The 23,611-nt window shown below is 49.7% G+C and overlaps 2 protein-coding genes across 3 annotated transcripts in view; one reads left to right on the top strand and one right to left on the bottom strand.

The window, feature by feature from the left end:
• The window catches only part of BOC (BOC cell adhesion associated, oncogene regulated), a 70,753-nt gene extending 59,150 nt beyond the window's left edge, over positions 1–11,603 (top strand). For both annotated transcript variants that reach the window (XM_067546086.1, XM_067546087.1), the window contains exons 10-19: positions 1,053–1,163; positions 2,514–2,720; positions 3,294–3,475; positions 4,741–4,846; positions 5,192–5,314; positions 5,666–5,887; positions 6,268–6,476; positions 7,231–7,304; positions 8,542–8,735; positions 10,880–11,603. In XM_067546086.1, the coding sequence (XP_067402187.1) occupies positions 1,053–1,163; positions 2,514–2,720; positions 3,294–3,475; positions 4,741–4,846; positions 5,192–5,314; positions 5,666–5,887; positions 6,268–6,476; positions 7,231–7,304; positions 8,542–8,735; positions 10,880–11,064 (1,613 nt within the window). In that variant the 3' untranslated portion in view covers positions 11,065–11,603. The remainder of the gene's footprint in view (positions 1–1,052; positions 1,164–2,513; positions 2,721–3,293; positions 3,476–4,740; positions 4,847–5,191; positions 5,315–5,665; positions 5,888–6,267; positions 6,477–7,230; positions 7,305–8,541; positions 8,736–10,879) is intronic.
• Positions 11,604–13,781: 2,178 nt separating this feature from the next.
• The window catches only part of CFAP44 (cilia and flagella associated protein 44), a 61,777-nt gene continuing 51,947 nt past the window's right edge, over positions 13,782–23,611 (bottom strand). The window contains 6 exon segments of the mRNA XM_067546427.1: positions 13,782–14,741; positions 15,295–15,429; positions 16,377–16,537; positions 17,347–17,548; positions 19,999–20,115; positions 21,542–21,672. Coding sequence (XP_067402528.1) covers positions 14,559–14,741; positions 15,295–15,429; positions 16,377–16,537; positions 17,347–17,548; positions 19,999–20,115; positions 21,542–21,672 — 929 coding nt within the window. The 3' untranslated portion in view covers positions 13,782–14,558.

Below are 23,611 nucleotides of genomic sequence, written 5' to 3'. Positions count from 1 at the left end.
TGCAGATGACATTTAGCCGCGCGTGCTGTGTTTTGGTTCATCATGCAGTGCCTGCCAGGTGGAAAGGCAACTGCCTCCGGGTTCAGAATGGCCGCCCATTACAGGAGAAAATGAGCAGGGTGGTAGGCAGTGTGCTGGCAACACAGGACGGGGAATCAGGATTCCTGGGTTCCATTTCTGCTGCTGTCACTGACTCTGCTGGGTGACCTCAGCCAAGTCGGTTCTTTTCTCTGTGGCCCAGGTAGGCATCTCTCTAGCAATGGTTACCAACTTCTCAGGTTCAGCTGGTGGGGAAAATATGGTGGATTTTTCAGGAAGAATTTAGAAATGTTTTAAAATAGCAAAAAATGTAGCTGAATATTTGTAAAGAGTCACTCGGCTCTGGTCCCAGAGATGCTGTGAAGCCTAATTCATCAATGCTTAAGGCACTACTTAATTTGCGATATTGCGGAAATCGCAAATCCCGCAAGATTAGGCTTCCACTGCAGTTTTGATTTTAATTAGCTTACTTTTCACAGTCCACAATTTTGCATACATTTTGAGGTCTGCACCACACACTTTTTTCTAGTACAGTAGAACCCCTTTATCTGAGCTGATAGTGGCTGGGGCTCCCTCTGTCAACCCCGCGCACGGCAGGGCTCCCGCTGTCAGCCCCCTGCATTAATGAGTGTAATACAGTTGCAGCAAAATGTCTGGTTATCAAAAAAATTAGCAGGCGTAACATAACACTTGAGTGTTTATGTTGTTCCAGCAAATTTTTCTTAAACAAATAGGTCTTCTCTGGCTTTTCCAAATTACTGCAATTAAGAAAGGTCCATTATTACTTGTTCCATGATTTTTCCATGTCTTGTATGCAACTCAGCCGCAATTATTCGACGATCATCCCACAATTCAAGTAGGGCCTGATCAATGCTGTGAAATCCTTGGGTTCTGGAAGTGCAAAGTGCTACTATTCCCATGCAGAAGCTGCGAATTTCCAATGGGAAATAAACACCAGGAGCTAACTGTCCATCCCGCCTCATCTTCTCTGATGCCATTTCTCTCTTGGCTAGGCCGACGACCAAAACCAGACATTGTCGCCAGCAAAGAGCAGCAGATCCAAAGGGACGACCCAGGCACTAGCACTCAGAGCAGCAACCAGTTGGACAACAGTCGCCTATCCCGTAAGGCCCTGCGTGAGCGGGAAGGGGAGGGAGGGTGGAAATGCCGTGTGTGTTCTGGGGATCCAGGACCAGGCTGTGTGAGGAATAGAGTCAGTTCCTAGGTAACACTAAGTTTAGTTTATGGTTTTTTGCTCATGACTAGTCGAGCACAGAGCATGTGTGTCATCTGGGCCTCCTGCAGAGCAGCACATTTGTTCCCTTTCCCCATCCCTCAAGGAGCCCATGGACATGTACTTTAATTGAATTTCATGCTGGTGAAGGGTGCAGTACTCCCAGCTGTGGCGACTGCAAGCCACAGAACAAGTGCAGCACAGGCAAGGAACCGCAAAAGTTTCCTACATCCCAAGCTGTTCTGGAGGGACCCTTTCCAAGGGCGAGCAGGGAGTCCAGGCTCTGTAGCCCGTGAAGTTCTCGGCCTCTCAACCGAGCCTGCCATCAGCAGGCTGTTTAGTGCCAACTCTAGGGATGGTTTTGTGCAGGGTGGGGCCCGGTGCAGACGGGGAACGTCAGTATGAACCCAGCCCGGCTTGTCCTATTCGTTGTATCCCTTCCCGTGTTTGACATCCATATTGTTTATTGGGGCCATTACCCTTCCTAGGAAGTTCTCTCTTAATTTTCCGTTTCCCCTTGGTATTCATGCTGCTTTCTCATTCCCCTTCGCTCCTATTCTCTTTCCATGTCCTGCGTATCTGTCCATCTCCTCCTCCCACTTTTTGCTTGTTTCCCCCCAAACTGACTTTTCCAATGTGTGTATTCTTTCCCTGTTTCTTTGTGCTCATTTCACTCTCTGCTCCTATCTCTCATCTGCTGTATCGGTCTCTCCCACCTGTCTTATCACCCACTGCCTCTGCATACCCCATCAACCCAACGCTCTTCTCTACCTTGATCCTGACACAGGCACACACCCTTCCCCCTGACACGCTGCCCTTTTCCTTCGCCAGACACACACCACGCGTACAAGACGCCTGCCCCACCTGGCCTGTACATGCTTGCTTGAGGCGATCCTTCTCTTGGGTGGGAGCCACTGGCTGAAAGATGCTCTTTCCTCACATGAAAGAGGAAAGCTCTTAGCTGCCTCCCCAGATTGTGGGCGCTCAAAGCCAGCTGAGCCCCATCAGCTGCTCAGCCGGGGTTTTGCTGGAAGTGGTGGAGTGAGAGGTGAGGGAGTTGAGGAGGCTCCCTGAGTTGTTAGGGAGCAGCAGGGGAGTTGGAGAGGAGCGGGAGGGATTGGGGGCAGGAGGATCAAGGATGAGGGTGAGCAAGGGGGTCAATCAAACTGGTCCCTTTTACCCACACTACATTTGAAAGGCAGAGAGAGAGGTGTTTCATGTTCTACCCTGTTCCTCGCAGCTCCAGAGGCACCAGACCGCCCCACCATCTCCACGGCATCGGAGACGTCTGTCTATGTGACCTGGATCCCCCGCGGGAACGGGGGGTTCCCCATCCAGTCTTTCCGAGTGGAGTATAAGAAACTGAAGAAGTTAGGAGACTGGGTGCTGGCTACCAGCGACATCCCGCCCTCTCGGCTCTCGGTGGAAATCACAGGCCTGGAGAAAGGTAGGAGATGTGCTCCTCCTGCTTGTCTTTCTGTGGGGCCATGACAAACTGTCCTGCTCCTACATGGTGGTTCCCATCTGTTATGCCATGCGCAGTGGTGTGGTGTTTGAGCACCTTTGGTGAGCAGGAGGAAGCCTCCCCAGCCCTTTCTTTGGACGCATGAGGGAACTCTTCAGATGTTGCCCTTAATCCTGCTGCTGGCGTGCAGAGATCGATGGGGATCTGGGCTCCACTGAGATGGGAGTGGGGTGGTCTTCTCCCAGCTGTTTCTTCTCAGGGAGGTGGAATTTCACAGCTGTGGCCTGTGAACCATCCAGACAGCTTTCTGGGGAGTGAAAAGTGGCCTTGGTCTGGGGCACAATTGAACTTCTTTTGATGTCAAGGGCCAGGATCACCTTCTTTGCACCATATCTCTGTGCCACACAGTAGGGCAGGGCGGGGCGGGACGGGGTGGGGCTTTCTGGAAGAGACAGACACAGCTCTCCTGTTTGAGGTGCCGTGCTGGCTTTTGGACTCATAGGAGGCACCAGTCCTCTCTCAATGCCATTGTTTCTTACCCATTTCTCCCGCCAGGCACTTCCTATAAGTTCCGCGTGCGGGCGCTGAACATACTGGGGGAGAGCGACCCCAGCGCCGCGTCTCGGCCGTACGTTGTGTCGGGATACAGTAACCGAGTGTACGAGCGCCCTGTCGCTGGCCCTTACATCACCTTCACCGATGCCATCAACGAGACCACCATCATGCTGAAGTGGATGGTAAGGGAGGGAACCCGTGTCTGCAGGAGGGAGGGATGGGTGCTGGTTGGGTGGCTTAGAAGATGAAATCTCGGGTGGCTGTTCTAGAGCCTATCACCATCCCCCATTTGGACTGTGACCCTATCAGATCTCGCCTGTCTAGGCCTCATCAGCACTTGGGTGGGGAAACTCCCATCATCTAGGAAGCTCTGCCGGTGACTGATTAAAGTACTCTCCTTCCTCTGACCCAGGGACCAGCAGGGGCCTAGGGGGGATGCTGCTGGACACGCGGCCTTTCAGGTGGGATGTGAAGCTGGGGCCTTGACCATTTTGCTCCACAAAGATTCATAAATGTGGGGTTTGCAAGTTTGCTGCCTTGGCCAAGTTCTTGTTTGATTAATTAGTGCCTCCTTAAATTTCCCTGCACTTTCAATGGGATATACGCTTCATCGTCACTTCCTGCGCTAATCTGTTGGGTGGCGTTGCTGGGTGCAGCTAAACAGCCTCTACGCCCCACCCCAAAGATGGCTTCTTTTCAATTTTGGGTGGGATCCTTCAGGCACACGATGCTGTTGAAAGGGTGATAATTTACTAATAAATACACGTTCATTAAAAAGGGCTGAGGACGGTGTCGTCCTTTCCTAGCTGCACAGAGCTCAGTACTTCTACTAGCCCAGGGTGAGCCATAGAGACGCTTCAGCCCCTTCCTAGCCAGCATCTTCTGGCCACAAATCCCCATGTGGACTTCATGGCAGGGTTTCCACGGCTGGCTGCTTTTCATTCAAACAGAGAGACCGTATCTGAAGAGGGCTGGGCATGGGCAAGGGAAGTGAAGTCTGGCTCAGCTCTGTGGTAAAATGCCTTGGGGGAAGCCAGAAGGAGCTCACGCCAGTAGCTGTGCTGCCAATGAGGGGGAGAGGTCGGTCGGTCTCTCTCACGTATGTGGCATGTGACCACTGAGTCATTGCAAGATGAAGCTTGTACAGGACACCTGAGCCTTAGCAGGGTTAAAACAAAGGCCATCCGCTCTCGTGCCTGGCCAGGCGTATCACTGTTGGGACGGGGGGCGGGTCTGCTGTTCATGGCAAATCCTGTGGCCTCCCAGCTGTTACCCAGCTCCCCACGGAAGAGCAGGAGGTTGGGATATGATAGCGGGCTCCCTTAGGCCTCTGAAAGAATCCCCCATCCCACGGCAGAGGGGGACGTCCCGGCGGCTCCTCCCCTGGGAGAGACGGTTTGATCAACGTGGGCATCTCTTCCCTGTTGCTTCCCCCTCTTCTCTGCAGTACGTCCCAGCCAGTAACAACAACACCCCGATCCACGGCTTTTACATCTACTACCGCCCCACCGACAGCGACAACGACAGCGACTACAAGAAGGACGTGGTGGAAGGTACGGGGCGCCGGGCGAATGGCTCGAGCTGGTGGTTTTTCCATTAAGGAAGTCACTTGGCACGAAGGAGCTGCTGGGGACGGGGCATCTGGCTATGGCAGTGCCTCGCAGCCATGTCTGCCGAGGCATAGCCCAGCTGAGCCTTTGTCCAGCCCCACAAGGCCCGGTGGTGATGGGAAGCTGCCCCCAGGGCCCCCCTGCCCTCACTGGGGTGTAGAGACAGGATTAGTGAGTCTGCACGTGCCAGTGGCCTGTGCAAAGACAGTGAGGCTGGCTCTCCCCTGTCTGGAGTTACCGGGGCGGGGGGGCCAGGGAGCTAACAGAGCCGTGTGTCCCCCCCCCCAGGAGACCGGTACTGGCACTCCATCAGCCGCCTGCAGCCGGAAACCTCCTACGACATTAAGATGCAGTGCTTCAACGAGGGAGGCGAGAGCGAGTTCAGCAACGTGATGATCTGCGAAACCAAAGGTATTCGGCTCCGCTGGGTCCCGCCGCCCCCTCGTTGTCATTCCCCAAAGCACGGGGGTGACTTGGGGCCCGGGCCTGAGCAGCCACCGTCTAGATGAGAGATGAGCAAGGGTAACAAACAGCAGGGAGGGGCCTGGCTGCGGAAAGGCAGGGTTTGCAGCGATGCCATCGCACGGGTGTTGGCCTGAGCCCGCTTGGTGGGTAGAGCCCCATGGGGCGAGGCGCTGTACCCACGTGCAGGGAAGAGACCGTCCCCACCCCGCAGAGAAGCCAGTCTGGGTTAAAAGCAAGATGTAAATGGAACAAACCAGAGGGTGCATTTGTCTCTAACTCCCTGTCTTCCTGTTGCAGCTCGTAAGTCCCTTGGGCTGCCTGGGCGCCTCCCACCCTCAGCGGTGTCCCCGCAGCAGCCTCCACCGCTCAGTGTTGGGCACGGCGGGCTGGGGACTGGTGCCATGGTGGCCCGCTCCAGTGATCTGCCCTACCTGATCGTAGGCGTCGTGCTGGGCTCTATCGTCCTCATCATTGTGGCCTTCATCCCCTTCTGCTTGTGGAGAGCCTGGTCCAAGCAGAGTAAGTGGCTTCCCTCTGAAAAGGAGGGAGGGTGCTCCGAGGGGCTGGCCCACAGGAGAGGCACCGCCTGGTGGGTTAGAAGAGCTGGCTGGGGAGATCCTGGCTCTGTTGGGGAGCAAAGTCCCTGTGAAAGCCGGTGCAGGCAGAAGCCCAGGCTTTCTCCCTTATCCAGTTTGTCAAGCCCATGAAGACTCCTGAATTGTGGAAAGGAAGAAAGCAAGGACCCTTTTTCTCCTCTCCCTTCTCCGTCAGGCAGGGTCCCCCTTCCAGTGGGGGTGGCTGGATCATTAGCGGGGTACAGCCCCAGTGTGCCAGCAGGAGCCTTGCAAACCATCAGCGGGGTCTCCTCTCTCAGCTCCCCTCTTCTTCTCCCTCTTCAGAACAAACCATGGACCTGGGCTTCCCTGGCACGGGGCTGCTGGTGTCCTCCTGCCAGTACACCATGGTGCCCCTGCGAGGGGTCCCCGCTCCTCGCGCCAACGGGCAGCCCTACACCAACGGGGTGCACCTGAACGGTGGCTGCCCCTCTGGCGGGACAGGCTGCCCAATCACAAAGCCCCGAGACTACAGTCCGGATGAAGTTCCGCAGGTACCTTCCTGCCCTGTTTTAACAATCAGCATGTGGGGGGCGATGACAGGGATGAGGGGGGTGTTTCAGTCAAGCATGGGCTGGCCCATTGGCTACTGGGTTAGAGCTTCCTCTGGGATTCCTGTCTCCAGTCACTCCCTCCCTCCCCAGAGCTGGGGTAGAGGTGCGGGAAGCAGCTTGCCAGGCACATGCAGTGCCCAGTTAAAGGAGGCACACGAGGGCAGGTTGGGAAGGGAAGTCCCATTCCAGTTAACTTCGGCTGGAAAGACGAGGCCCCTGTGCCAGGGATCCTGAGTCATGAGCGGAAGGGGAATAGGGCAGATCTTCATAGCACCAGTGATGAGACAGAGGGGGCCCCTTGAGAGGCTAGCAGGAGACGTCAGCAAGAGATCCTGACTTCCTGTCAATAAGATCTCCTGGCCCAAACCTGGGCAGGGCATGCTGGGATTTTACAGGGGCTAAGACACAGGAGACCCCAGTCCGTCAGTACTCTTACGGAAACTAGGCAGCAGTCCCGCTGTGTTGCAAACACGTTATCATCTGATGGTTCCATGGCCAGTGTGAAATGAATTCGTTGGTGCTCGGTCCAGTTCCCAGCAACAAATGTGCCCTCTGCAATATGGGACGCAGGTTCATCCCTCGTTGTCTCCATTGTGCTGGTGCTGGAGTCCAGACCAGCCTCCACCTCTTAAATCTGGCTTGGATTCTTGCTCGTCTAAGATGCTTCTTTTCCTCTCTCTCCTTCCAACCGCAGGATGAGACCAACACCTTACTGCAGGGGAGGGTGCTGCAAAATGGGAATGTCCAAGAACACTATCAAACCTCCAGGTAAGCTCTGGCCCCTGGGGCTCTGAAGAAGATTGTGCAGACAGGATACACAGACATGGCACTTAACAAGGGAAAAAAACTAGCTAGGTCAGCTTCTCTGACATGCAGGAACATTCCCACAGCCTATCCTCCAAGGATCTCTCCAGTCTAGTTTTAAAGTCCCACCCTTATCCCACCACCCATTCCTTGGGAATCTAGTCCACACCCTAAAACATCTCACTGCCTAGGATTTTTTTCAGTCTAAATTTTTACTCTCTTAATTCCATCTCATTCCTCCGAGGATGTCAGGGCCTCATTTTAGAGATGGCTAAGACCCATTTCTCCCCCTTTTTTCTGTCCTGAATGGGGGTGAAGACTCAAACAGGGTTAATGCTCACATCCACAGTGTTGATGCACTCCCCCAAAAGATGCTATCAGTCCAGTTCTATCTAGGCTTGCTGTAGCAATACAGTTCACTGCTCTGATTTCAGATCATTGTTTCTCTCATCCCTGATGCTCTCTATTCCTGCTGTCTCATCTCACATGCTTGTTGATCGGGCTGTCACCGGAGCAGCTTTGAGGACTCCAGATTGTACATTAAAGCTAAAGCTGGTTGGGAATGTTCCATCAAAATGATTTTCCAATGGAAAATTCCATGTCTGTAAAAATCAATTATTTTCCATTGTTTCTGGAACATTTTGATTTGCATTAGAATTTTTTTTTTCTCCAATTTGTGATGATTTTTTTTTTTTTAATTTTGAATTTTTTTGTGGAAGGGAAATTCTGTTTTTTCCATCCAGCTCTCATTAAACCATCCTCCCTGCAAACACACCCTGAAGTAAAAGGGCTGGCTTCACTTACTGTATCTGAAACCCGACCTGGGGCCTGCCAGCACTTGAGTATGGGTTTTTTTGACTAGTGTTTTGTGTTACGTCTTCAGCCAGATATTGGCTTATCAGATAAGAGTGCATGTATATGCCTCGCCTTCCTTACGTTCCATGAGCATCTCAACTCCCACTCCCCCCCCACACACATTCTTCCCCCATATGAGAGCATTCATGATCTTGTTCCATGAGGTTGATATTGTATTGGAAGACAGTGCCATGGGAGGGGACATCCGATACAGGTCCACTGTCCACCCCAAGGGAGCCCTCTCGCAGTTTCTTCAGTTGGCTTGGATACACCAATCACCATGTCCCTGTAGCAGAAGACGTATTTAGGGATGGCACGGTACCTACCCGTATCTCTCTTTCCTCAGGCTTTCTGATGCTAGACCAGAAGACAGTTCCTTCCTTGATAGCCTCCCAGATGACTCCACCCACCAGCTGCTCCAGCCACACGATGACTGCCGTTATCTTCAAGAAGAACTCATTGGCCTACATCTCTCAGTGACAGGCAGCAAGATGGGAAGCCCCAGCCTGGAAGCCCTGCAAGATCCCACGTTCCACAGAGGTCAGGGGGCAGGAGAGCTCAGTGCTTGCTGCTGCTTTACTGGTTTAGGTTGATTTTGAACAGAAAATAACAGTCTGGGGAGACTTATCCAAGGCTCTTGGAAGGCAGGGCCAAAGATGAGCAGTCTTTTTTTAATGATCGGTCCTGTTATTCTAGGGCAGTATTTTAATGCCAGACAGGGCGTAAGAATGGCCATGCTGGGTCAGTCCATCTAGCCCAGTATCCTGTCTTCTGACAGTGGCCAATGCCAGGTGCTTCAGAGGGAATGAACAGAACAGGGCAATCATCAAATTATCCATCTGGTTGTCCACGCCCAACTTCTGGCAGCCAGAAGCTAAGGGACATCCCAGAGCATGGGGTTGCATCCTGGACTATCTTGGACCTCTCCTTCATTAACTTATCTAATTATTTTTTTAACTCAGTTATTGTTTTGGCCTTCACAACTCCTCTGGCAAGAAGTTCCACAGGTTCACTATGCATTGTGTGAAGAAATACTTCCTTTTGTTTGTTTTTTTAACCTGTTTCCTATTACTTTCATTTGGTGACCCCTAGTTTTTGTGTTATGAGTAAATAACACTTCCTTATTTACTTTCTCCACGCCATTCATGACTGTGTAGACTGGTATCATATCCCCCCTTAGTCGTCTCTTTTCCAAGCTGAAAAGTCCTAGTCTTTTCTTCTCATAGGGAAGCCGTTCCATACCCCGAATCATTTTTGTTGCCCTTCTCTGTACCTTTTCCAATTCTAATGTATCTTTTTTAAATGGGGCGACCAAAACTGCACATAATATTCAAGGTTTGGGCGGTCCATGGATTTATATAGTGGCATTATGATATTTACTGGCTTATGTTTTCAGAGAACTATCCACAATGATTCCAAAATCTCTTTCTTGAGTGGTAACAGCTAATTTAGACCCCATCGTTTTGTATGCATAGTTGGGAGTATGTTTTCCAATGTGCATTACTTTGCTTTTATCAGCATTGTAGTTCATTTGCCATTTTCTTGCCCAGTCACCCATTTTTGTGTGATCCCTTCGTAACACTTTGCAGACTGCTCTGAACTTAACTATCCTGAGTAGTTTTGTATCATCTGCAAATTTTTCTATCTCACTGTTTACCACTTTTTGCAGATCATTTGACTATGTTGAACAGCTCTGGTCCCAGTATAGATCCCTGGGGAACACCACTATTTACCTCTCTCTCCCTTCTGAAAACTGACCATTTATTCCTACCCTGTTTCCTGTCTTTTAACCAGTCACTGATCCATGAGAGAACCTTCCCTCTTGTCCTATGACCGCTTACTTTGCTTAAGAGCATTTGGTGAGGAACTTTGTCAAAGGCTTTCTGAAAGTCCAAGTACACTATATCCACTGGTTCACCCTTGTCCACATGCTTGGTGACCCCCTCAAAAATTCTAATAGATCGGTGAGGCATGATTTCCTTTTGTAAAGCCGTGTTGATGCTTCCCCAACAAATCGTGTTCATCTATGTCTCTGATAATTCTGTTCTTTATTATAATTTCAACCAATTTGCCTGGTACTGAAGTTAGGCTTACTGGCTGTAATTGCCAGGATTATGTAGCAACATGCGGGGGCCAGAACAGTCGGTAGAGACCACAAAATTGGCCCAGTGTATTGGAGGAAGTGGGGGTCTTAGCACCAGCTGATTTTCATTGTTGTGAGACCGTACACCCAGGAAACTGGTCTAGCTTGGGTGGAGATGAACCTCAGACATGTAGTTGGCCACTGCGGTGCCTTAACCCTTCCAGTGCTTGCATTTTCCAGGCTGTCAGTCAACTAGGTGCATAGAAAGACACACTCCTAAGTCTACAGTTCATGAAAGGTTAGAGCGATCCATTCTGCAGAAGGCTGATCCACCAAAACAGTTCTTCCTAGTGGGGGAAACACATTCAGTGTCAGGTGCCCTAGTTACACAGTTACTTGATTACTGCAGCCCCGTCTCTGTGGGACACAGCCACTCGCAGAGGAGTGTTGAGAGCCAAGCACCACCTCACCTTCTCTTTGCCAACAGGATCCATCATTAGAAGGTGGCTTGGCAGTAGCAGCTCTTACTGGCGTGTTCATGCACTGGTCAGAGCTTTGTTTCCTGTGGTTGTAATTGGCTCTTGCTCCCCTCCCTTCTCAGGTACCCCTTGCTGCCTTGGCCTGGTACCAGTCGAAGAAATAGAGAGGCTAGACTGCTGCCAGCTCAGAGGAGAACGGTGTTCCCAGAACCCAGCGGTCAGCTGTTTGGAGCAAGACCCAGCAAGGCATCTGAGCAGCAGTCCTCCACGGCAGATGCCCTTTGAGACTCCTCCTCCTACCAGTTAGGGACTAAGCTGCCTTTGTAAAAGACTATTATTCTAAAGAGAGAGAGAGACTGGGTATTTATTTTTGTATAACATCCCTATTTATATATTTATGCACTTGTAAATAGATGTATATGTGCCTTTTTATAATGCTCTTGAGAAACAGGGCGTCCTGTGCAAGATAACGGGAAGGGACAAGAAACTGGGGCAGCTTCCAGCAATAGCATCGGGCTGTTTATCAGAACACAGACCTGGAAGGGCATCCTTCTGCTCGACGCCAGCGTAGGACATCGGGCCAAGTACATCTGTGAAGAGGATACCGGTCTGAGGTGTTTTTGGCAGAAGGGACTGTGTGAAAGATGAGACTGGGGAAAGGACGGTCCCCTTTCCTCTCCCAGCTGGAAGGGATCTCCTGGGACATGCCCCTCAGAATGGATTGAAATCATGTACAATACATATTGGCATTAACAACCCTTCACATACACACCGTCTGTGGCAGCATATCTGCAAAGACAAACCCCTGCTTTAACGGCTAAAATAAAGGCTTTTGTCTTCTCTGTGGTTTGATGTATGCTGAATGCTCCTATATTGAGCCCAGTCTCCTTCCTTGGCAAGAGCTGGGGGGTGGCATGTTTTCCCTGAGTTACTGCTTTGCCCTGGGTCCCCAGCTGGTTCCTCTAAAGCCAAGATTCAGCAGAAGAGGTGAGACCTAGTCCTGCTCCAGGTGCAGACAGACCGCCCACTGGGGAACAAGGTGGGACCGTTGAAGTAGCTGGAAAGGGGGGGAGATTCTCTCTCTATCTTTGTGACCATAGCTGCAGAGAAAAAAATGCAGCTTTTGTGCAGACTCTCCCTGTTTACTCTGTTTCCTTATTCCAAAAGCCTTTAGCACCTGTGGCCACAGGTACAGGTGCCCTGTCAGTGGTAGCTGAGGGTGCTCACCATCTTCCAGGAGAGGCCTCTAGGCCACAAGCAGCCAGCACAAGAAACACTAGCTGTATTGTGATGGGTGCAACTGCATTACAGCTGCCCATTTGGGATTTCTGCTCTTCGTTTCCACTTGCTGTCTTCAAGCGCTTTGTTCTTCAGGACTGAATCCTCCCTGGACGCATGAAGCTTCCCACGCTCTGTTCTCTCCTGGTGGCTACACTGCCGTTATGTCCTGCTCTTGCTTTGCTTCCCCTCCAAACTGAGAGTGGTTTACACATTTGATCCTGGTTCAACTTACACAAAACACCTCTCAAGGGACACCCTCAAAAGGGGCCGAGTGCCCGGGGCTTGGTTTGTTTAGTTGGTTCAGAAAGGCCTCTGGGCCACCAGCGTCTAGGAGTGGGCTACACCTGCCCTTCACCACTTGAGGACTAAGGCAGTGAGACAGCAGTATTGCAAGAACCACCAATCTAGCTCAAACAACAAGATTCCAGGAGAAGGGAAAACCATGCCTTATGCAGCCTAATTGCAGCTGGAGCAAGTCCCTATTTACCCCATGTCAAACAAGCATGAGAACAGACTGAGGCCTCCACCACTCTTGCATAACGAACACAGCAGGCGCACTTTTCCCTGCCACTGACTTCAGTATGCCCATTCATTGCAGTTCCTTATTTCTACTGAGCCAAGGCAAGCCTGTAATTTAGCCAGGACCTTCCCTTCTTGGGGAAAAGTTTAACCCTTCAGGCCCTGAAGAAGTTTATCTACAGCATACTTGTCCTGGGATCCTCTAAACAACTTGTTCCTCCTCATTCCCCCTTTCAGAATGAGCCCCCCAACGGAGCAAGCAGAAAGCACCTGTGGTATTGAGCTAGCCTGCTCTTCAGCAGACAGCTGCTGGAGCGTGCTTCTCTCAGAATACGCTCACAACTGCCCCTTGTCAAGACTTGCTGCATCACAAGATGCAACCTTACCAAACCCATTAACTGCACTTCAGTACCTAAGTACCAAAGATAGAACTGAGGAGTGCAATTTCAGGTGGGTAGACCTCACGCATCAAAAATTGTTCCCTCTTGAACAATGGATAAGAGCAAGTCCAGGATTCATTCAGTGCAAGTCGCTGTAGCACATCGCTAACATTGTTCAATGATTGTATCCAGCGAACTACCTACCTCTTATTTTCTGGCCAAGACTGTGACAGCAGTTTAAACCAAGAAAAGGGAATGTGAGTTGGGACTCCATTTTCTCTCTCACCCACTGTCTTTTCCTCTATTACCTCTATGTACTACTACTGAAAATTTGCACCGGAGCTTGTCCTGACTTCCTAAGATCACCAGACTCCCATGCATTCTTACTGTATCCCGTTCTTTCCAGGTTTTACAGGGTTACCCCTTTTAACTCGTGCTGTCTGTCAAGACACCCCCTAGAAAACCAAACCCAAACTTTAAGGAAATCTCTCTAGTCTTGCTTTGCCAGCTGTGATACTAAAGGGCTCCTTAGTCTATCTGCCTAAGGCATACGCATTACAAAATCCAGTGGGTGAACGCTCAGGTCAAGAAAGCTCCAATCTGAAAATAAGATGCACGATCTGGAAAATTCTCCAGCACTTTAAATCAAAAGTGGATGGCGTTCTAAAAGATATGCGCTAGTTCAACCACAAGCGATTGAATTTGAAGCAGGGATCAGTGGGTGAAATTTTATGGCCTGATTATGCAGGTCAGTCTAAGGGTAACAATTTCAAAAGCCACCTTACTGACTTAAGCACTTAGACATCTGCCACTTTTGAAACTTTTACCCTCCCTAATCATAATGGTCCTTTTTGGCCTTAAAAATTAATGTGGACACTAGCCTCAAAACACTCCAACCTGCTTACAAACTTTTATTATCTATAGTATGATGCCAGCTTTCAAACTGATCTTACATATTTAAATCCGTGCAACCCCTTCCCGTTCTTTATGCATGTTATCCTGCAAGCGTCTATTGCCTTAACACAGTTAAGAAATTACCCCTGCCACTCAGCAGAAGAAGAGCAAAATGGATCATGTTTCAAGAGGCATTGAAGGGAAGAGCTACACTGCTGGCTGGAAGACAAGGAAGTGAATTGGTGCCAGCCAGCTGCTAGGCTCTTGACTAGTCTGGGGCAAATGGGCTGTGCACAACTATACCCCAAAAGAGATCTGATTGCCAGGAAGAATGGCTTGTAAAGTGCAGACTTTGTTTAAAGGCTACATAAAGACTGCACCTAGTCGGCATTAAAGCAAGCCGTTTGCTGCAGCTCACCCCATGATCAGCCTGCAGAGCGTACAGGTTTCAGCATGTGATGTTCTAGCTGGCTCTGAACAGCCGCTCAAAAGGGAGCATTGCATGCTGGGACAAAGTGTTAACAGCCCCTCTGTATTAAAGCTGTCCAATGAATGACTGGAAATCTGGAGGCTCAGGGGAGATTGCGAACAGGACAAAACATTCGGTCCAAGCTTTGACGCACTGCATGTTGTTGGGACTTGTGCAGGTTGCAGACAGAGCCTCTCACTGACATATGCCCATCAGAAGGGAAATGTCTAATGAATGAGGCTCGTGCCGGAGGGAATTTTAATTTAGTATCTTGGTAGCGGGTGGAGGCTGAGGAGGTGGAAAGATGCGCCCATCTTTCCTGCTTAAGAGAGTGATTTCCTCCTTGAGTACTTCTGCCTCCTGGGCCTGGAGTTGGACCAGTGTAATCAGCTTCTCTTTCTCCTGGATATCAGCTTTCCGGGGGCCTTGGAATTCTGCTCCCTGTAGGAAGAGGTAAACAGAGCTCCCTTTAAGCACTGGGGAAGGCATGGCTTCACATCAGCTGGGAAAGCAAAGCCTTCCTCTCATCTGCCCAGGCATAGGACAAGTTTACATCATCTTTACTCGCATCTTACGACTACGCAGTAAGTGGCAGTTAATTCAGTGCAGGCGATTACAGATAGCCCGGGGGGAGGGGAGAACACATGTAATTTCACTCAGATCACTCTAGACAATGGAATGGGGTGGACTTGCTTTGAGTGAAGTCCCATGCAGTCTCCTTTGATGATAAATACGGTGGTTGCCTTGCAGTCTTTAAGAAGAAAGCAAAGCCTTAAAAGGGAAAACCGGGCAGGGCATACTCCAGCAGGGGTACAGATGAATGCCGCCTTTTTGCAATTAAAAAGTGGAGTTGATGCCCCATAGTAAAAGTGGAGCAGCATTAACCCAGATCATAAAATGCCGAGGGCAGTACAAGGCATTATAAAAGCATCCTAGTGGGAACAGACAAATGCCTTCATGAATAAGTGGCAGGCAGGGCAGCAGGAAAGTTTACCAGGTTATTCTGCAGCGCATCCAGCTTGGTTTCGAGTCCCTGTTTTTCAGTGCAGAAGCTGTTCAGCTGCTGCAGCTTGCTGGTGTTTTCTTTCATCAGCATCATCAGCCGTTGCCGCAGCTCAAAAATTATCTCCTGGGATGGAGGGAAGTTGAAGGAAACGTTTTTGTGTTTTTTACAGTGGTAAATTGCATAATATTGCACAAATTTGCAGAGAGAAGATGTTTCATGATGAACCTGCTCCTGCTCCCACTGAAGTGGATGGCAAAACTCCCTGGGCCAGATGTAAATCTGAGTTACACCGATGTAAACTCAGAGAAACTGCACTGACGTCTAGTGAATCACCCCAGCAGATCTGGGCCCAAAATCTTGCCCAAAGACCATTTTACCACTGACTTCTTTAGAAGGAGATGAAAAGAAGGTATAATATATCAGAAATACATATGCAGGCTTGTAATGTTTTACTGTGCAGTTCTGGGAGAAAAACAATTTAGCCAAATGCCTTAAATTAAAAGCAGGCAAGAGTGTGCATGTTTATATGGGAGGGTTTCCATCTCTCTTGACTTTTGCAATCACTCTTAAATTTGTTGCACATGTTCCCTATGTTTTTCATATTTTTAAAAGGACATAACGCCTGGGTATTCTAACAATAACTGGTGGGTGGTTCCTGTTTACAAAGTAATAAATGGGTCTCAGGCTGAATAAATAATTTGGTCTAGAGGCCAAGCTCTTAATAATAAAATATTACAGCTGAGATTTCCAAAGGAGACTTTGGGAGTCAGATGATGCACTCCAATTGAAAGTCAACAGGAAAAACATCCTAGGATACCTCAGAGAAAACAGTGATTACGTGTCATGATCCTTCAGTACATAATAGCAAGTGTAACAGCAATTTGGGGCTGAAGCAGACAGGATTTGGGGATACAGAAGGAAAAGGGGCATGGTTTAAGAATGACAGGTGAAAAGAAGTTAAGAATGCCCACAGAAAAGATTTGTATGCAGCTGTTCAGTTACTAGGCAAGTGGATTCCTTGTAACTGCAGTTCAATCACTGGCCTGGGAGCCCCTGGACTTGGTTCTTACCTCCCACTTTTTGAGTTCCTGGGCTTGCACATGCTCTTTCTCCATCACTCTCATCTTTAACTCTTCCAGGTTTGTGTTAACAGAGAGCGTCTGCAGGGCTTCCAAGTCCACCACCCGGCCAAACTTCATCAGCATCAGCTGATTACAGTTCTCTTCCAGTCCTAACAGAACAGTCATCACATTTAAGACATGCATGCTGAAATATTTTTCACAGGTTAATGATAATACTTAGTGTATCTATGGGGATGCAGCGTTGCCTAATGGATAAAGCACTGGAGTGGCACTCAGGAGACCTGGGTTCAGTTCCCAGCTTTGCTGACGGATGACCTTGGGCAAGTCATATCATTGCTCTGTGCCTCTGTTTCTCCAGCTGCAAAATAGGGTCAATGATGACCTCCTTTGTAAAGCACTTTGAGATCTACTGATAAAAAGTGCTATATAAGAGCTAGATATTGTTATGGCTCTTTTCATCTGAGGACCTCAAACCAGTGTAAATACATTAATTCATGTAAAGCCTTAAAAAAACTAATCCTATATAAGTATTTTTTTTTTAAACAGAGGTAGAAACTGGCATAAAGAGGTTGAAGTGCTTTTCTGAGGGCCACACAGTGATTTAGAGTCAGAGGCTGGAACAGTAGCCAGGAGTTCTGACTCTCTAACCAGCACTTCTTCATATCATTCATTAACAAGCTATATTCTTGAAAAGCCATTGATGCCTATGAAAAAAAAAGTAGTTCTACTGCTGTACTCCTTCTGTTTATTTCTCCTGTGTGGTCGTGACGCCGGCAGCGCCATCTCCACAGTAACCCACTGGTATATCAGTGCTAGTGCAGAGAGTGGAAGCGATAAAGGCAGTGGGTGAATTACTTCACACCCAGCAATATGTATACATTAAGCACAGATGCATGCAAGAAAAGAGGTGGAAAGAGACCTAACACGCCATACACACAAACTGTGCTTAGGAACTCACTCTCGATCCTTATCTCTATCTCCCTCCTGTCCCGGATGAGCTGCTTATGCTGCTGTCGGGCCTGCTTGTAGAGCTCCCTCTGCTCCAACTTCTCATGCTGCAGTACCATGATCCTTTGCTGCAGATACTCCAAGGACTGGTTGGTAAATACCAACGTTTGGCTGAGGTCATTGGGTAACTCCCCATTTACCACATACTCCACCTGCCAGAAACAGACACGGACGAGGCTGTTGACTACACATCAATGGTGTTGGGAACTCAAGTCAGCAGGCGGGGTGACAGACAAGTGACTATGACACAGCCAGTGTGCGAGACAGCAGGATGTTTTAAACACACCTGGCAGAGTACAGCCTAGGGAAGGCCCATTCCCAACAAGGCAGGCCCCCAGCATGATCAAAGCCTGCTTACAGCCTTGCATGGATTCCCAGCACACCCGCTGGCTCAGTCTTCCTCTTTTGCCAACTGGAATGGAGCAGGAGGCAATTCTTTACATGCTTCAGCAGTCTGGGGGTCTGCAGAGCTATAAGGCCACTCCTGACACATTTAATTTCTGAGCAACAAAGATCTGTTTTAATGAAGGAGGATAAAACAGGCAGGGTGAGCAGAGCCTGCCCCAGAGGCAGCTGGGTGAGGGCAGGCAGGGCCTGTCCTATTTTTTCAGTGATCTCTGCATAAACCTCAGAGCAAGACACAAAATAAAGTAACAGAACATAAGGACCCACGGCAGAGGAAAAAGTAGCACTGTGTGGTGTTTTGCTCCCTGTTTTCAAATCACCAGTCTCCACTGGGACAACATCTGTGGATTAATACATTGTGCCCAATCCACCAGTGTTTAAATGAGCAAAACTCCCATTGTCTTCAGTGAGAATTTTGCCCAGGTAAAGACTCCAAGATCAAGCCCTTAGCACACTTCTGACCATGAACTATACCATACTTGAGGCACATGGTCACGCTGCAGTAATGAGCACTGCCACCTGGCCTTACTACTCAGTGTAGTCCTCTACTGGTCCAGTAGTGTTTGGGCACTGGGAAGTGGTTGGGCTTGCCCCTCCCCCAGCCTAAGGGGAGGAGTTACTGAACCCAGGACTCAACTAATTACAGGGGACAACAAATGAAAAGAGGGATGGGCGTGAAGGTCAATGGGCGAAACGGAGGGAACCTGACGAGGACACCGAGCAGAGAACCCCGGACAGCACCCACTGCTCCTCAAAAGTGTCCAAGGAGTCAGTGGACATGGCCCAGAGGAACTCTGCTCAGAGACGTGATTGGCCGGAGGTACGGAAGGAGGCCCCACAGTCACAGAGCACCTCCTCGGCCAACCTGCTCTCCCTGGTGGTGTAGCTGGCCATCTTGACCAAGGCCAGGAGGAGGTTGATGAGGAGGTCCCGCGACTGTGTGAGGTGAGCGTAGAACAGGTGGTGTGGGGAGAAGTGCAGCCAGAGGCTCAGGAGGAGGTTCTGGAGAAGCCGGAATAGGGGCTGCAACCTGGAGCACTCCAGGTAGATATGCACCAGGGTCTCCCTCACGCCACAAAAGGGACAGGCTTTGTGATGCGGGGTGAACCGCGGAAGCACACTGGCTGCAGATCCCACAGCCAGCTCAGGATGTGCGGCGGAGGCGGCCAGGGGGAGCTCACGGGGCAGAAGTCTGATGAAGAGGTCCAGAGGGCCAAGGCTGAGGGGCAGGCGGGAAGCACCCTCCCACAGGACCCGCTTGAGGTAGGCCCGAGCATCAGGGGGCAAGGCTGCCCTCACCTCCTGGAGTATGCGTCGGGGGGTTCGAAGGGTGGAGAGACCCATGTGCCGACCCAGCACTTGGGGATCCACCCAGTCCCCCTGGTCATAGTCCAGGAGGTCTCCGATCTTGGTGATGCCTGCTAGGACCAGCCTCTGGTGCACCAAGTGAGACTCCACCACCTGCACACTGAGATGGGGGCTGTGTAGCAGGGGCTTCGTGAGGAGATCCGCCCCCTCGGCAACCGCCATGGACCTGGCTGTGGAGACAAGCCTCCAGGTCCGGAGGAGGTCCTGGTAGAAGACTGGCAGCTCACAGAGGTCTCGCAGAAGACCTCTCACGTGAAGAAAAAAGAGCTGCCAGTTGTATCGGAGCCCTCGGAGGCGGTGGAGGAAGGTGTGCACCGGTGCACTCCACCCTGGACTACCTGCACCACAAAGGAGTCTCTGCAGGGCCTGGAGGTGGAAGGTCTGGACCTGGCTGCAGATGCAGCACAGGCCCTGTCCCCCTTTTTCCAGGGGGAGACTCAGAACCCTTGCAGAGACCCAGTGCAGTCCTGGCCAGAAGAACTCCAGAATTGTTTTCTGGAGGTTGGCCAGAAAACTCGGGGTCGGGACCAGGGTGTTGAGCCGGTGCCAGAGCATGGACAGAACCAGCTGGAGAGGCACCGGAGCAGTCCTGTCCACTCTACTTGTCCAGTAGTAGAAGGGCAAACAATTCCACTTTAACAACAACTAGCTATTCCAAGTCAGTCCAGGGTCCCATAACTCTAAGGACAAAAACTACAAGCAATGAACAGTGGGCCCATGAGAATAATACTGCTACTGTTACAACCTGTACTGGCCCATTTTCCACCTGCTTGGAATCATCTTGCTGCTGCTAAACCAGATGCAGGGAGCACACACACTCTTGCATCACCTGATGTAGTTTCAGAGGCACTACTACATGTAGCTCATTCAGTCTCTGCTGCTTCTCCCGTTGAAAGGCCTCCAGTTCCCCCTCAGCTGTGTCCAAGCTGGCTTCCACCACTTTCACCTGCAGAGATCCAAGCCACGTACTGATGTGAGGACTTCATAATTTGCACCTAATCCAGCCACCATGGCAATGGTGACTGAGGGCTGCTCTGGGACTGGCTTAGAAGAAGGGTCCCAAGACATCACATTTGTACTGTTGGGTTCTATGTTAAAGTGAAAGCAACTTTTGTCTAGTTTAAAGGGAATGTGGTACAGAAGGGCCACACTATGTTCTGTCTTGTTATCTATAGAGAACTTCCCTGCTCAGTAACAGGAAAGCATCTGCTTTCTAAAGGGAGGTTCTATGATGACTGTATCGGTGCAAAAGTGGCCCCTTGTTCCTCAGTAAACCCTGTGCATAGCAGAGTGACAGCTGCCCCCTTCAGTGCTAAAATAATAAGCTTTTACTTCAATTAGTCCTGCAGAGTCCGCAAGCTATGGGAAGGGGGTGCTGGATTCTATTGTGACTCATGCATCAACAGCGTTGTTCTACTAAATTCTGCTTGGAGGATGATGATGCAATGTGAGAAGAAAAGAACCCAGTTTGACTCCCAGATCCCAGGGTGAATGTGGGTGTTGAGATCAGAAAATTCTTTAACAAACAAACATGTAAACTGAGCACATTGGATTGGGTTTCCTTGTGACAGAGTAAATACGGACCCTTACACAATGCTGTGTTTTTGGAGAGTAGTTTTTCAAAGCAGAATTTAACTTTAAATAAAAAAAACCCACATTTTTGAATGAATAACAAAATTAAACTCCCTGATGAAAAAAGAGCCCAAGAGCTCAGAATAAATTAAAGTTAAAAGATGAACTCACAAAGATTGCAAATTACATTTAAATAATCTTAAGGGTGTGTGGGTTTTTTAAATAATATTTTTAATAATATTTCAACGAAGCTGAGGTTTATTTGTTCGTTATTATTGTGATGGGTGTTCTAGAAATACTCAGAATAGGAAGAATGCGTAGATTTATATATATTTTCAGATGTATTATGCAGCTAAGCTATAAAATAGAGACAACAGCAAATAACTGCTCCAAGATCTCTCATTTCTCAGCAGTGATGCTTTTCAGCCTGAAGTGCATTACATGTACTATATACAGGGGTCACTTCACCTGCCACTAAAATAATGGAATGCCACAACTGTGTAGCACAGCACAGCAACACTGCACACCACTTGAGGACAGGATGTAAAGATCAGTACATCAAACTGCTATTAAAAGGGGAATTTATGTGGGCAGAATGTAATCACCTGCACTGCAATTTTGCCAGGTCTTTGGGTTTAACACCCACAAATCCTGCCAACGTGCCCATGGATCTTCGATGATTTAGAGAGGTTTGGAACGTGGTTTTAAAGTCTCAGCCAAAGAGACAACGTGAGTAACGCACCATTCCCATCCACACAGGACCAAATGAGGCTTGTTGGGAACTTGAGAGCCTACTGTACCTTTTTGGCCAAGGCATCATATTCCTTTTTGAGATTATCAGTAATTTTCTTCTCTTCCACTAAGGCCTCCTCAATGTCCAGCCGCTTCTCCCGGAGCTGAAGAGTGTTTTCAAAGAGTGCCTCATCACAGTCTGAGGAGGAAGGTAGGTTGAAATTAAACCAGAGGGGTGGCAGCGTTGGTTTAGTTTTGATTTTACTATAATTATAGGTGGAGCTGGAAGCCCCACCTAAGGCTGCCTGACATTTCCCATTATAAGGCCCTGTTTTCAGTTGCTTACACCATTGCCAAACTTTAACTCCTTGGGTTGAAATTTTCCATCCCAGGAAGTCTGCCTCAGGCTGACTCATTTTGGAAAATTTCAGACACAATAATTTGGCTTTTCCAGGAATGAGACTGGGGGAAAACACATTGTTTTGCCATGTTACATTTTGGAAGTCTTTTTTTTTTTTTGAGAGAGAGATTATTCTGCATCCTCAGGCATTGAGCAGGAACCTGAAATTTGATATGGGGTGGCCTTCACGTCAGGGATCTAAATTCCCCAAAGATTCCAGTTGTACTGAGCATGCACGAGCCCCGGGCTAAAAGCAGGGCTTTCCTACAATTGCATCTCTGGGCTGCTGTGGGCCATTTCTAAGCACCAGAACTGAAAACAAGAAGCCTGTCTTGCCTTTGTTTTCAATGATCCCCCGCACCAGGTTGAGGCAGCATAGAGATGGAACCTGTCTGATTTGAACAGAGGGGACAAGATCTGGATCTGCAGGGAGGGATGCCCATGTACATTGGGACATGCAACCCAGCAGGGGGAGACTGGAACTGGCTGGGCAAAGAGATGGCTCTGGGAGCTGAGAGGGAAGTGGAAGGGGGACTGAGAAGATTAGATGAGAAGTGGGGGGATACTGGTACTGGGTAGGCAAGAAGACTGGAACAGAGAACCAATGAGCTGGAGGAAGGAGGTGAGGGCGGGAAGGGGAAAGAGATCTGACAGGGAGCCAGGGTGCATAGGGATGTAAGCCAGGTCTGAGTGTCGGAGTAAAGGGGGGCACATTATTTGCATGGGCTTGGTATCTGCATGAGTACAATTAAGTACTTAGCATAATTTACCTAGGTGTGGAGCATAATGGGAAATGGTTAGCATGGCTGGGTTTGGGTTACAAACCACTTTGTGTTAACTGCTGGGGTAATGAAATGTTGTCCTGCAATTGTATGAACAGATGTCAGCAAAACTGGGTTTAGTCTGTTATGATAGAACACTTCTCCCTAAACTAAACAGAGCTCCCCAAGGGTGGCAGGCCGATGTTCCAGCCTGAAAAAGGAGGGCAGCCAGCGGTCGGCGGAGTCGGTGCCAGCCCGGCCAGTGGTCGGCAGGAGCCAGGTGCGGTTGGTGCCTGCAGTCGGTGGGAGATCGGCATGGTCGTTGCCAACAGTGGGGGACTCAGTGAGGCCCACAGGCGATAGGAGATGGCAGCAGAGGGGGCCTGGACAGGCCTGTGTTGGACTGGTGCGGCATACGGGGCGGAGCCACACCTGAGAGGTGGATATTGCAGCTACGACGGTCAGTACAGGGGCAAGAAGGAAGGGAGAAGCGCAGGACACGCCCTGTACTCTGGGATGGGTTTGGGCTCATTGAGTTCATGAACTCTGTTTGCACTGTTTCCCAAACCAGTGCGGTGTTATCTCTGTTTTGCTATTAAAAAGTTTCTTTCTACACTCAGACTCTGTGCTTGCGAGAGGGGAAGTATTGCCCTTTGGAGGGTGCCCAGGGGATAGTGTGGAATTTCCCAGGTGACTGGGTGGGGGCTCGAGCCAGTTTGGTGTTGTATCATTGAGAGGGACCCCTAGATATAGAACCCGGCCCTTGCTGCTGCTGACTTGGTCTGGCAGAAGGGTTACAGGGAGAACTGGGATTGGCTGGGCAAAGAGACTTGGACAAGGAATTGATGGGAAGAGGGGGGTCACTGATATTGGATAAGGAACCCAGGAAGGGAGATTGGGACCAGGAGTCAGTGGGAATGGGGAATAGAGATTGCTGGGAGAGAGAGACAAATCAGATGGGGAGCCAAGAGGTGGGG

This window comes from Emydura macquarii, unplaced genomic scaffold (assembly GCF_026122565.2).
Source record: "Emydura macquarii macquarii isolate MOO-44397 ecotype Brisbane River unplaced genomic scaffold, CSIRO-AGI_Emac_v2 contig_1119, whole genome shotgun sequence".
NCBI lineage: Eukaryota > Metazoa > Chordata > Testudines > Chelidae > Emydura > Emydura macquarii.
Note: the sequence above shows the minus strand (reverse complement) of the source record. Positions and strands in the feature narration are given on the sequence as shown.